At 52.3% G+C, this 13,655-nt stretch overlaps 1 protein-coding gene across 1 annotated transcript in view; it reads right to left on the bottom strand.

The window, feature by feature from the left end:
* Window positions 1-13,123, bottom strand: part of PGD (phosphogluconate dehydrogenase) — a 16,241-nt gene extending 3,118 nt beyond the window's left edge. Inside the window, exons 1-8 of the mRNA XM_040645761.1 lie at window positions 12,964-13,123; window positions 12,259-12,334; window positions 11,280-11,459; window positions 9,213-9,278; window positions 7,934-8,052; window positions 5,863-5,932; window positions 3,523-3,657; window positions 1,594-1,783 (exon numbers count right to left, since the gene is read on the bottom strand). Coding sequence (XP_040501695.1) covers window positions 1,594-1,783; window positions 3,523-3,657; window positions 5,863-5,932; window positions 7,934-8,052; window positions 9,213-9,278; window positions 11,280-11,459; window positions 12,259-12,334; window positions 12,964-12,971 — 844 coding nt within the window. The 5' untranslated portion in view covers window positions 12,972-13,123. The remainder of the gene's footprint in view (window positions 1-1,593; window positions 1,784-3,522; window positions 3,658-5,862; window positions 5,933-7,933; window positions 8,053-9,212; window positions 9,279-11,279; window positions 11,460-12,258; window positions 12,335-12,963) is intronic.
* Between the last annotated feature and the right edge of the window lie 532 nt (window positions 13,124-13,655).

Below are 13,655 nucleotides of genomic sequence, written 5' to 3'. Positions count from 1 at the left end.
CCCCCCCCCCCCGGCCGTGCACACTCACGATGACTGGGCGCCGGGGCCGGAAGCGTCGCTGTCACACAGCTGGTGCAAGGAGGCCGGGGTGGCGCAACCCTCCCGGTTACCCAAGCGTCAGCTCGAAGACGTGCTTCCCCATGAGTTCAACGAACACGAAGGGCGCCCCCCCAGGGATGAAGCCTGGCCTGCCTTCCACTGGGGGAAGGGGTGCGGAGCCCCTCACACGAACCTACCATACTGTCGCAGAGCAGTCAGCGGACACTCCTGCCACTGTCGTGCCCTCGGTCCCCTGCCCGCGGCCCAGAGCTGCCTCAGCAACGCGCGCCTCCTCACGGCGCCCTGGCCGCAGGGAGCCCTACCGCACGAGGGCAGGAGGGAGGGCAGCAGGGAGGGCAGCAGGGAGACAAAGGCAACTGCAACCGGACGAGCAGAGAGGAAAACCTCTGTTTTATGGGCGGGGGAGCCGTTCTGCCAGGAGCAAGGATGAGCCTTTCACTCAGCACGCGAGGCACCTTGTTTCACTGTCCGTTTTCGATCCTGCCAGAAGTGCACCTATTTTATTCCTAAAGGACCAACTCGTGGTTTTATAAATCCTCTTATTATTTGTTCTCTGTTTATTTCTACTTTCTAGGATTTCCTTCGCCCCACGTCTTCTTGAGTTTACTGCTTAGCTCGCTCCTCTAAAAGAATCGTGTGAAAAGGACACACACCAATGGTCAGGATAGTGGCTTTCTTCTAAACAAAGGGGAAGGAGGGGCGCCGGGGTGGCTCAGTGGTTAAGCGTCTGCCTTCGGCTCAGGGCGTGATCCCAGGATCCTGGGATCGAGCCCCGCATCGGGCTCCCTGCTCCCTGCTCCGCTGGGAGGCCTGCTTCTCCCTCTCCCACTCCCCCTGCTTGTGTTCCCTCTCTCGCTGGCTGTCTCTCTGTCAAATAAATAAAATCTTTAAAAAAAAGGGGGGGGGAAGGAAAGAAGGAAGAGAATATTAAAGGACCTGAAATGTATAGGTAATATTTTATTTTAAAAATATCTGGGGGAAGGGCGCCTGGCTGGCTCAGTAGGAAGAGCATGTGACTTTGATCTCAGGGTCATGAGTTCAAGCCCCATGTTGGGTATAGAGATTACTTAAAAATAAATAAATAACCTTTAAATAAAATAAAGTAATAAATAAAATATTGGGGGGGAACCTAATGAAAATATTAACAATTAATGCTGAGGACGTGAGCTTATGTCATCTGGTGAACTCTGGTATGAAGAATTTCGTTACCGTGACCTTCCCCATTAGGAAGTCATGGAGGTCACTGACCACAGCTCAATCCTAAGACCACAGCTATCCCAAAGGTCGAAGTGGATGAGAAAGCCAGGAGCTCCCGCCTGCATCTCAAAGCCCGCTGACTGGGAGAAGCTTATCCGGAAGAGATTCAAGAGGGTCGCCTCTCACGCCGCGGAGCAGAAGGCACCGCGCGCTGACCAAGGCTGCACACGTCCTCCCCAAGGCCCCGTCCTCGGCGGCCGGTCTACACCAACCCCCAGAAGGACAGCAAGAGCGAAACAGCGAGACGAGGGGCTTCGGCCGGAGGCCGCACGTTACCGATGAGGGTGACGGGAACGCCGTGCTCCAGGGCTGAGATGGCGGTCCACTTCCCCGTGCCCTTCTGCCCCGCGCTGTCCCTGATCTTCGGCAGCAGGTGCCCGCCGTCGCCGTCCCGGAACTTGAGAATGCTGGCCGTGATTTCAATGAGGAATGAGTCGAGCTCCGTCTCGTTCCACTCCTCGAACGCCTAGTGCGGGGCGTGAGACGCACAGCGTGAGCGGAGCCGGGCCACGCGGAGGCCCCCGACCTGGCTCACCGCCCTCCCCTCGGGTGCTGGCCGGGGCTCACGGTCTGCTCCGCCCTCGAGGCTCACGGCTCTGAGCCCAGCTCCCCGGGTTGCGTTTTCTGCTCCCCACGAGTCGGTCTGATTTGATTTGAGCCTGGTGATGCTGGCTGCTGACCAGCACGGTTCTCCCCTCAGACTCACACCATCGCCTCCTCGGAGGCCTTCCCTGCTCACTGACCTACTCCTCACCCCCGTTTCCTCTTCTGTTTAACAGTCACTACCAGCTAGTGTTACATTGTCCGTGGAGTTACCACCATGTCTTCCCAGCTCCGTGCGGGCAGGGACTTGGGTTTTCTCGCTACCACATCCCCAACATTTAGGACAGTTCCTGGCATACAGAACAGCGCTTGTATATAAAAATACGTTACGTTTTAAGTAAATCAATTACATTTGAACACACAAAAAGAAAAGCACTGTTTCTATGAAAATAAAGTTAAACTGTTTTGGAAAGAAGAGTAAAGGCAAGCCAGTGAAATGAAGTGGGGACGACACGTTTGAAAGTTAGGAGGAGGGGCGCCCAGGGGGCTCCGTCAGTCGGGGGTACAACTCTTGATCTTGGGGTTATGAGTTCAAGCCCCATGCTGGGTGTAGAGATTCCTAAAAAAATAATAAACTTTAAAACAAAAAAATAAGGAGGAAAAGCTGTAAAATACCAGGAAGGATTCTGCAGTGTGCACCTTGCAAACAAGTGTCCCTAAATCATGTTCCACTCAAAGTCACCAGAAGTGGAAATTCTAGATGATGAGAAAGAGGACGATGATGGCCAGCAGAGCCAAACTTCGAGGAAAGGACTGGACTGGCGATGAATGTGGCTTCCTCTATTTTCAGTTAAAATAAATGTTTACCTAGGAACGATGCTGAAGTCTTCAGAGAAAAGAGTACTGGTGTTTACCTTGAAATGTATTTTTAGAAGATCAACTGATAGAGGGAGGGACAGACATCCGATAAAGCACGAGTAGTAAAATGCTAGCCGGAGAATGTGGGGGCGTGTGCACCAGTGTCCACTACCAAGTTCTTTCAGCTTTGCTGTGTGTTTGAACATCGGGCTCATAATAAAATGTTGGGGGGGAATGTTTGTTTCCCCCATTCTGACTAACTTTTGATTAACTGTCAAACAGCCAGTCCCAACCTGACCAGGAAAGCGAGCTTCTTTGCCACCTCCCCTACAGGACAATGGGGGGAACCAAACGAGGTAATGACCATAAAAGGACACAGGCCTGACACCGGAAGGGCCACTAAATGGTGGTTAATGATCACCGCCACGATTCTCTGGGGACTTCCGGCTCAGGGGCTCGCTATCCTATGGGACAGCTTCCCTTAAATCAGGCTGGGTCCATCTTTTTTTATTTTTTTTTTAATTTATTTACTTAAGAGACTGAGAGTGAGAGAGAGGGAGAAGGAGGCTCTCGCCTAAGCAGAGAGCCCGACGTAGGCCTCGATCCCAGGGCCCTGAGATCGCCACCTGAGCCGAAGGCAGACGCTTCACCCGCTGAGCCGCCCGCGCCCCTGGGGCCGAGTCCATCCTGCCACCAGCACAACCACATAAAGGAGGTGGCGGAAGGCTTCACTGTCACCGGCAAACCCCTCTCACCTGAGCAGGGCTCGGCTGCTGCAGCCCGGAGGCAGGGCCCAGGACTCACCTTTGCCATCTCGTCGTGCCCCATGCCCAGCACGTCCCTCATCAGGTGGTACGCCTCGCAGATGAGCTGCATGTCCCCGTACTCGATCCCATTGTGCACCATCTTCACGAAATGCCCCGCTCCTTCGTCTCCCACCTGTCGGGGCGACGGGCACCAGGGGGCCTTCAGAGGCAGGGAACACCCCAGAAACACCCGCATCAAATTCTTTGGCGAGGCTCCCTCCCCATACAAAAAATAACAAATAGGAAGCAAATATCTGTAGTATTTTTAAAATTAAGCATCACTATGTAACAATTCAATACAAGCTTCACACCCGTCCAGTGTTCCTTCAAACTCACTCTGAATTCGTTCCTCCCAAGGCTTTTCCAAGCCTCCAGGCCCACAGCTCGGCAGCCTGCCTGTCCCACCCTCCCTCGTTATGAAGGCCCCTGGCTCCCAGCCCTGCCCTCAAGTGAAAGGCCTCCTCTTCCCGAGGTCAGCACTCTCCTAGCCACCGGGGGTTACGGTAAGTTGGCTAACTAAACCACTGGCACTGTTAAAAATATATAAATGTGCTGTAGTTGTTTCTAATGGCTACCAAGGGGTAAAATGACCTGAGACCCCGGTCTGGCCCGCAGCCTGGTAAGCCCAGAAACGTGTCCGTGCCAGCGTCTCACAGCTGACAAGATACGGATTTATAATAAAGTCGGCAAGATGTCTACAGTCAGAATGCCAGCTTATGAATTTAGGGTAAGAAACTTAACTATGGATTTTAGTAGTTACAAGTGTTAGCCCGACGGCACATTCTGTCCCTACAGACGAGCCACGCGGGGAACCAGATCCTCTGAAAATCGCTTAGTGGGCCAGGAATCAGAACAAAGGGAGTATCGGGGTCAAATATTCGGCGGCAGCGGGCTCTGCATCAGCCACACCCATCTCCACGACAGGCGTCCACCCGCGCCGTGGACCCGGGCTCGGCTTGACCCGAGCGTCTCTGCTGTCACCGCCGGGGTCCACACGGTGGAGTTCACATCAGAGACTTCCGCCGTCCGAGCTTCCACACCGACCTGCCCCCTTCTGATTCTGACACCTCTGTGGCTGCTTAGCAACATGGCTAATAACATCTTACTTCACCCCATCCTTCCTGTAACTTCAAGAACGAACGAAGGAGTGCCTGCTTTCAGTATCTGTACCCGTTTTCTCAATATCCTGAGAGTGAGCCTTGAGGCCATGGAACGTCAACCCCCGACTCGATCAAGACACAGCAGGGCCAGTCCTGGTTTTCCTTCATGATTCTGTCCTAAGTGTGTCTACAAAGGAGTGACCGTGGCTGTCCTTTTACTGTAGTAAAATCGACTGTCGAGGCTTGAAAGTTCCCTTCCCAGTCCTTCATACTAATGAGAAAATCCTCAACCCTCCAAATCCAGCCCAGCCTCTCTCCACCCTAAGCAGACTTTGCCCGACTCAGGAACCACGGGTTAAGATGGAGGGACCAGCACCGGGGGCTACAGCTGCCGTCACCGGGTGTGGTCAGGCCTCCCCTCATTCCTCGTACGCCTCAGGACTTCTTCCATCTTTTACCCCCCTCATACGAAATAAAACTAATAAAGGGGATTAGGAGCTAAAGAGACCTCGGAGACCACCCAGCCCACCCCTCATATGCTACGGACAAGAACACTTTTCTGACTGACTCGCTAATGTCCCACAGTGAACAGAGAGCCAGAGTCACAGGTCAGGTCTCTCAGCCTAGTGCTCCTCCCGCCCACGGCCTGGACTGAGGCTGCAGTCGGGATGAAACTGGTTTCAGCAGCCACACAAAATGCAGGAAGGGAGGCCTACAGGAATGAGCACAGGCCTCCCTCCCGTGTTGTGAAGGCAAAAGGCCATGCGCCGCATACTCTGTTCCAGCGCAGAATACCTGCGTCCCAAGCTACAGGAAAGAGATTTTCCACATCCGTGGCCAGGACATCGGACAGCACCAGCCATTCAGTCCTCCTTCCATGCAGGCCGTCAGAGCCCACCTTTGATTCTGACATTTTCTTCATTTTCATGAAGTCACACTGCTAATAAAACAAGTCTCACTTCACCTCATCCCTGCTGTGCCTTCTTAAGAATTCCAACTCTTACATGAATTGAGGAGGGCTGTTTTTAATACCAACCTCAAGGCTCTGAAATAGTCAGATAAGACGCAAGGACACGTAAAACAGGCATGAATCTTAGGCCTCAGCTGTGCTAGCGACTTCAAGATTGAGAAGCTTGTCACAAAACTAACTGTTGGCACCAAGGTGGTCCTGGCTCTGCGCACTTTGTCATGTCTGTGCCTGTGTTACCGGCTGGCTTGAAAGAAGAGCCAGAACTTGCCCAGTCACAGCAGGGTTCCCCCGTTCCCACTTTCGCAGCGATGCCTTGGAAGATTGTCTTGATGTGGGGCCTGTGGGAAGAAACCGTGTAGTTTAGCTGCTGAAAAGAGGGACTGAGATCTCAATTAAATACTCAAGGACCCCCGCCCAATCTTTTTCTTTCAAATGGGAGGTGCAAGTGCCCTCCCACCTTCAAAAAAGTAATGACTGTGCCAAGTGCCCGAGGTAAGCCCTCAGAGGCTGCAGACTATCTGGTTAGAGAAGACAGAAAGGCCAGCTGGAAGCATCAAAGCCAGGAGAAATTTCTTTTGCACTATAAAAGGAGCTGTGACTCCAAACAGCAAGCAACAGGGAAGTTCCTGTGGAGACGCCTTTCCTCGGTCTGCCAGCGTGTTATCAGGCTCAGCATGACTCCGCATGCGCAGAACCCAGCAAGACTTCCCAGAGAAAAAGCAGCTGCGCTCCACCCCCCCCACTGCCCCACGAGGCTTTCTGCTTCTGTTCTCCTCACTACTGACCAATACAGGCTTCTTCGCGAAAAGTTTTTGGTAAAGACACAGGACTGCCGGGGTTGCTCAGGGTCAGAGCTAAGACAGCTGCGCGTGAAGCTTTAGAACTTCACTGAACTCGAACTGAGCATTTCAGGTAACGGCGCCACTTCTACTTCCGCTGGGGCTCGATCTCACCACCCTGAGACCGTCACCCGAGCCGAAATCGAGAGTTGGACGCTTAACCGACTCAGCTACCCAGGCGACCCCACATTAAGCACTGTACTAACCATCATTCCTGTTACTTTTAGCAAACGATTTGAATGAGTCTTATATATGCTCAAGTTTGCCAGACAGTCTGAGAAACTGAGTCAATGAGCACCTGGAGCACCTCTGTGTTGTCAAATATTTTCATGTGTATCGGCTGCGTGTCCACCCAAGATAAACGTTTGTAAACTTCTGAGAAGCAGGAAGGCCTCTATCTACTTCTAGATTTCACATACTGCAGGGGCGCCTGGGTGGCTCAGGGGGTTAGCCTCCGACTCTTGATGTCAGCTCAGGTCGTGATCTCTGGGTTGTGAGATTAAGACCGATGTTGGGCTCTGCACTCAACGGGGAGTCTGCTTGGGATCCCCCCCCCCCAGCTGACATGCGCGCGCTCTCTCTCTCCCTCTCTCAAACAAACAAACAAATAAATAAAATCTTTAGATTTCACGTACTGCAGAGAATCCCCAGACTTACTCATCAGAGGTCATTTGAAGAATAACCTTCCCCGGGAAACCCTTCGCCTCTGGGAATTAGGTTTGACCACTCCTTACTTCAACACATACCACAGTTTTAGCGCATCTGGAAATCAAACTCCTCCAGAAAAGAATGGTACCTCTCCACGTGTCCCTCTGAAGGATGCCTCCTTTTCTGTTTCTCTCTCTTCTGCTCACCCCCCTCCCTCCGTCCGGCCGCCCCCTCTGCAGTCTCAGCAGCGGCTTCCCTCAGTCTGCGCGTCGGCTGTGACTATTCCTTGCACCTTTCATTTTGATTCTGTCCCGCTCAGCCCCCTACCCTTATGCCTTATGCACCCCCGCTCTTACATCACCGCCACCCCCCCCGTGACCAATACTTCCTCTTATGTACAGCACAGTGAACAGTATAAAACTTGTTTTCTCCCCAAGTCAGATACAAAACTTCCACCTCACTTTCCCAGGGACAAAACAGGCCCTGTCAGATTTTTCCATTACTCAGACGATTATTAAATAAACAGTTATTTTAGGGTTCTACATCACTGAGAGAGGCAGACTTGACTTCTAAGTCCAGACAGTGCCTAGGACATTATTCGAACAGCTTCCTTAAAGCCTCTGAACTCTGTAAGCCTGTGCAAAACTTCTAGTATCAGTCTTGGAGGGAATAACAGAGAACACACACATATATGATGTCAAAGCAGCAAAATGTATGGATAAAGGAACAATTTCCATCCTCTCCACCGCTCCGGCCCACAGAGATCAGGGCGGCAGAAATGCCCACAGCCCCCCCCCCCGCCACAGCTCAGGCTCCCTTGTGCTGAAATGGGGGTGGCACCTTGATACTCACCAGGCTTCTTTGTCCCCTCCTGGCATAAGTGAGGGGCCATACCGGGCCCCCTCCTCTCCACCACTGACTCCGCTCCCCACAAACAAGATTCCCTTGGCCTTGAGGCTGCGACATCGTCTCTACACGAGAGAAAAATAATTTCATTATGCTTCCATAAACAGTTTCTCCCAGGGGCACCTGGATGGCTCAGTCAGTTAAGCGTCTGCCTTCGGCTCAGGTCATGATCCCAGCGTCCTGGGATCGAGCCCCGCATTGGGCTCCCTGCTCAGCGGACAGTCTGCTTCTCCCTCTGCCTCTGCCCCTCCACCTGCTTGTGCTCTCTGTCAGATAAATAAATAAAATCTTTAAAAATTAAAAAAACAAACAGAACAGTTTCTCCCAATGAATGAGAGGAGGTGTAAGACAGGTATGGAGAACCCACGCTGGACTTGAAATGACCCAAGGATCCAAGAATGACCTGATCATTCAGGGAACTTTATCCCGGGGCGCCTGGCTGGCTCAGTGGTAGAGCACGCAACTTTTGATCTCAGGGTCTTCACTTCAAGCCCCATACTGGGTGTGGAGCCTACTTAAAAAAATAAATAAATACTAAAATAAATAATTTTAAAAAGAAATTTAATCCTCTCAGTTGGGAGTTAGGAAAAAAAAAAAAAAAATCCAGGGAGCCTGGCTGGCTCAGTCAGTAAAGCATGTGACTCTTGATCTCGGGGTTGTGAGTTTGAGTCCCATGTTGGGTACAGAGATTACTTAATAAAAAGAAAAAATAAATCTATGGAAGTTTAAAATAGCTACCCTTCCCCCAAAGGGAAATAATAAATAAAGCCAAACATACATCCTCGTTTTCCTGGAAGATCTAGGACCATAGGACCCCATTAAGAGTTGGTGGATTTGGGGAAGGTGTTTTGGTTTTTAAGAGCTGGTTTCCTACGAGTATGACTTCCTGCCACTCAGCACTTGAGGTGGTACAGGGTCTCCCTCCAGCACACGAGGCCACTCAAGCCGTGGTTCTCAACCACGCTGTGCGCTGACGTGGCGTGGGCTGCTGGTGGAGGAGGGAAGAGCTAAGCACGAACCGCCTGCCTGCTGCATCTAAGCAGGAGTCCTTCCTAGGAGACCTCAGGTACGTCTCAGCAGAAGCAGAGGCTGAGGACAGCAGCGTCCGCACAAAGCCCCGGGATCAGCACTGCAGAAGGACAGTCCCCTCTTTCATCACGTGTGTTGATACTTTTTTCTAGAATGTTGTCAGAACTGGGAAGAATTTAGACTGAAGAATACTTACTGTGGTGTCTCTGTATTCAGAATTTCCTCCATCAATGATGATGTCACCAGTGTCCAACAATGGTACCTGTAACCAGACGCTAGCATTAAGTTGGGTCAAAGAAATGAAAGACAAAATAGAACGTATCTTGACCAATTAAAACAAACAAGACTGTCTCCCAGATAAATCCAATCTAAAAGCACATGTTGTTTTCATTTTCAGTAATCCTCCCTGTGGCTGCAGCTGAGCCTTAGGCGCCAGGTTGGGGCTAGCTACCCTGTCAGAACTCTCCACAACGAAGATGGTTCTCTTTAAAATTTTACGACAACCAAAACCTAGTTGAAAAATTTTGTATTTCCACTGTGTGCCACTGGCTGCTTTCCAGTCCCGAACACTGGGAACGGGACTCATTCTAAAGGATCCCATCATTTCCTATAAAATCTGACCAGAGCAGAGTAGGGCTCCAGAAGCAGCCATCAGCTGGTTTGGTGCCTGACTCGGTGACGTGATCAGCCCTGTCTGGAGATGGCAGGAGACCAGGCCGCGAACAAGCACATCTTCCTGCAGTGCCCAACGAGGCTGACTTTATTAGTTATTATTCAGTCTCCCTGCACAAGGATCCGGTGAACATGACTTCATATTTTCTTATGCTTTAGAATAAGCTACCACCTTCCAGTCCCTTCCGTCTATAGCTAATCGTGACCAGCTTACATGTCGCTACACAAAAAGCTTGGTACGTCCTTCCCTTATCACAGTGTTCTTCCTTTCTAGGTCATTTTTTCTTAATGGTAGGGCACTGGTTACAAATTCCTCTCCCTGCAGAGTCACGCCCACTGTTAACAGGACTCCCGTAGAAAAGGAATGTTCATCCCTTGGCTTTGTGTATTGTCACTACATTCTCACAGCGAAACGTTTCTTCCCATCAGCTAATGCTTTGGTTTCTCCGGAGCTATTACTGAGAATGGTTTTGCGTATCTCCGTAAGTTATTTCCACACGTTCCCCTTCACCCATATGCTGTGTGTGGTTTTGTGGGTTTTGCTGGAGGGAGAAGCACCCAAGGTCGCAGGGCACTGGCAGTGAGCTTGTCTCCACTGACGGCCTGTCAGTGAGGTGTGTTGAGGGAAGGGGCCCCAGAGGCGCCCCAGAAACCACGCGCAGCAACAGCGCTTCAACCAGACGCTGCCGGGCACATTCCCTTGGGAAGAACCTGTCGTCGTCATTGGCTCCTCCTCTCCCACTGCCACCCCGGTGGGTGAGTGGCCATCGGCCCTTCTGTGAGAGGACAGCTTGGGGAAGACAGAGTGAGCCCACCACCCCCTAGCCCTAGGGCCGTGGGGGAGAGACTAAAGGAGGGGTCAGACTAAGATGTGTTAAAGAACCAGAATTAGCACCTACACAAAGCACGGCCCCTTCAGCTAATGCTCAGGGTCAGAAGTGCAACAAAGGCCCGCTCTGGGGCACTCAGCCCCGGGTCACCCGCCTGCCCTAGCATGCCCACTGCAGCCCATACACATATGTTTTCTCTTCCAAAAAAGATATACTTTCTAGAGCCAACAAATCATTCAGAAATAAGTACCGAGCACGTAGTTCCTAGGATTCCCTAAGGGGATCTCATCATTTATAAATATTAAATTATACAACAATTTACATACTGTTACTTCATACAAACGCTGAAAAAAGTGAAATCTACGCCTAAGTTTGGACACTAAGTTTATTAGTGAATAGCACTAAACATGCATAATGCACACCCAAACAGTAAGTTTTTTGGAGTATCAAAGATAGACACCGAGGTTACTACTCTTCTGTTCCTACTGTTAATGAATTCTAATTGAAATGTCTCTTGGTGTCCCAGAAATTTATACATATGGCATTATTACCACCTGAGGATAATTAGTGGACTTACTTAGTGCCAATCAAGTTAACCAACACTGAGACTCTGAAGCACTGTTTTGTCTGAACTAAGCAGTTCACATCCAGACATTGAAGAGAAAAAAAAAATCTCTTAAGTAAAAACTGGTGAAACAGCTGTAGGACTGAAGGAGAAAAGCTGCCCCACCAGCAGCAGCTGGGAGCAGAGCTGGCCTCACCAATCTGTCAATGAAATCGTCAACAGCCTGACCAGCCTTCACGAGCAGTATGATCCGCCGCGGGGTCTTCAGCTTGGAGACCATCTCCTCCAAGGAGTGAGCACCAACCACTTTAGTTCCCTTTGCCTCATTGGCCAAGAAATCATCAACTTTGGAGACTGTCCTATTGAAAGCACAAACCTAGAAGGACAAAAGGTCTGATTAGGAGATCCAGAACCCAGAACTTCAGATCCTGGATTAAGTGACAATGAAACTTCTACTCATACCCACGCAGAGAAATGACTATAAGCAAAGGTCAGCTGCCCGAGGAAAATCAGGCTGCAGTCTGTCACTAGCTGATTGGGACTCACTCAAATCAAGGAAGCAGCTGCTGCAAACTGTTATCTTTTGTCACCCATACTCTTTGTATCAAAACAAGCTCCGAGTTTATACTATTTAAACTTTCACTCACCCCAGTTCTCATTAGGCAATAAAGTTAGAGTTCTAGGAACCCAGTGTGGATTCCTCCTCCTTAAGATACGGGTAAGATGGGGCACCTGGTGGCTCAGTCAGTTAAGTGTCTGCCTTCGGCTCAGGTCATGATCCTGGGGTCCTGGGATGGAGCTCAGCAGGGAGTCTGCTTCTTCCTCTCCCTCTGCCCCTCCCCCGCTCGTGCTTTCTCTCTCCCTTTCTCTCAAATAAATTCTTAAAAAAAAAAAAAAGATCTGGGTAACTTTATTCAGGCTGCAACCTTACAGAACTGTCAGATGTATTCAGCAAGACTGTCCTTCAGAGAACGGTGGAGCTGCACACACACACACACACACACACACACACCCGTGAACTGGTGCTTCTCCTTCCTTTGCAAAAACCTCATGGGCAGCAACAGGGACTACATCAAGAGAAATAAGTTCAAGTTGTATAGGATCTTGGAGATCAGCAGTGGTGCTCCAATGCACACCAAGAACCCACAAGAGGAGTGTGTGTCCTCCTGACTTACCACGAAGCCATGGTCATTCATGTTCAAAATTAAGTTCTGGCCCATAACAGCCAGTCCAATCAGTGCAATGTCAGCTCTAAAAGACGAGGAAAGGAAACAAAGAAAAATGTATCAGTTCCACCTAATCCATTCCAACTCAGGGACCCAAGAGTGTCCTAGTTCTTGCTATGAATAATCTGCCTTCCTTTTCCCGTCCCCCTACTCCCTTTCACCTCTGAGAACCCAGGCACGCACCTCCCAGGCCACTACAGACAGGCCACCCTACACTCTGCCACTTCAAAGGACCTCAGGTTCTCTTGAGATCAACTAATCCTGCACGGAAGAGGGCACGCAATCTTTGCTGCGCTCCAGTCTACCCGGTAATGACTCATTGCGGGTGTCCTCGTCTCCCACACTGGGGAGAAGCCCCTGCAGGCACAGCCGCCGACCGTCCAGCCACTTCCCCTCCGGCTCGGGCCCTGGCTTCCCTCGGCCATGCCGGTCCCCTCCCCGCCGAGCCCTTTCTGGAAACGGGGATCCGCCCGGCGGCGCCGCGAGGGGCAGAGGGCCTGGGCCCGACGGGGCTGAGACACTGAAGGTCCGGGGCTCCGGGCGCCACGAGGCCGGGCTCCCGCGACCCCCGTGGTCAAGGCGACGCCAGGGGTGGCTCCGCCCTCCGCGCCAGCCCTCGGAAAGTTCCCCAGCGGTCCGCAGGCCGTCACTCACTGGGCCATGGCGGCGGCGGCAGCGGCGGCAGACTGGGAAAAAGCGTGCGGAGCCGAAGAACTGAGAGAGCGCGGAGCCGAAGAACTGAGAGCGCGCGGCGCGGCTACAGAGGCTGAGTTCCGCTCCCGCAAGGGCCCCCAGGCCCTGGCCGCGGCCTTCCGGCGCTGACCAATCGGAAGGAAGGGGCGGAGCTATGCAGCTACGCCATTGGCTCTCCCCAGCGCCTGTTAGCCCACCTGAGGCAAACGGGCCCGCCCACTCTCGGGGGGCAGGCTCAGAAGAGTGCCGAGCACATCGATGGCAACGCCGAGGCAGGGGGTGCGCGGGGGCGCCTGGGACCGGCACAGGGGGGCTGGGCGATGGGTTGGGATCCTGGGACAGGTGGAGGAGGCCGGGTAGGGAGAAGGGGGCACCCGGGACGGGCATAGGGTCCTGGGAAGGGCGAGGGCACCGGTGGAGGGACGGGGGGGGCGCCCAGGACAGGCACAGGGGGGCGGGGCCGGGGGTACCAGGGACATAGTGAGGCTGGGGGTGCTAGCCGAGAGGCACTGGGACAGAGGAGGGGGGCCGGGAGGAGAGCAGGGGACACCCGGGACAGGCACAGGGGCCTGGGCGGGGCACGGGCACCAGTGGAGGGACGGTGGGCGCCGGGACAGACACAGGGCCAGGGGCTGGGGCGCCGGGACAGGTGA

Source organism: Ursus maritimus, unplaced genomic scaffold, assembly GCF_017311325.1.
Source record: "Ursus maritimus isolate PB19 unplaced genomic scaffold, ASM1731132v1 scaffold_32, whole genome shotgun sequence".
Taxonomy (NCBI): domain Eukaryota; kingdom Metazoa; phylum Chordata; class Mammalia; order Carnivora; family Ursidae; genus Ursus; species Ursus maritimus.
Note: the sequence above shows the minus strand (reverse complement) of the source record. Positions and strands in the feature narration are given on the sequence as shown.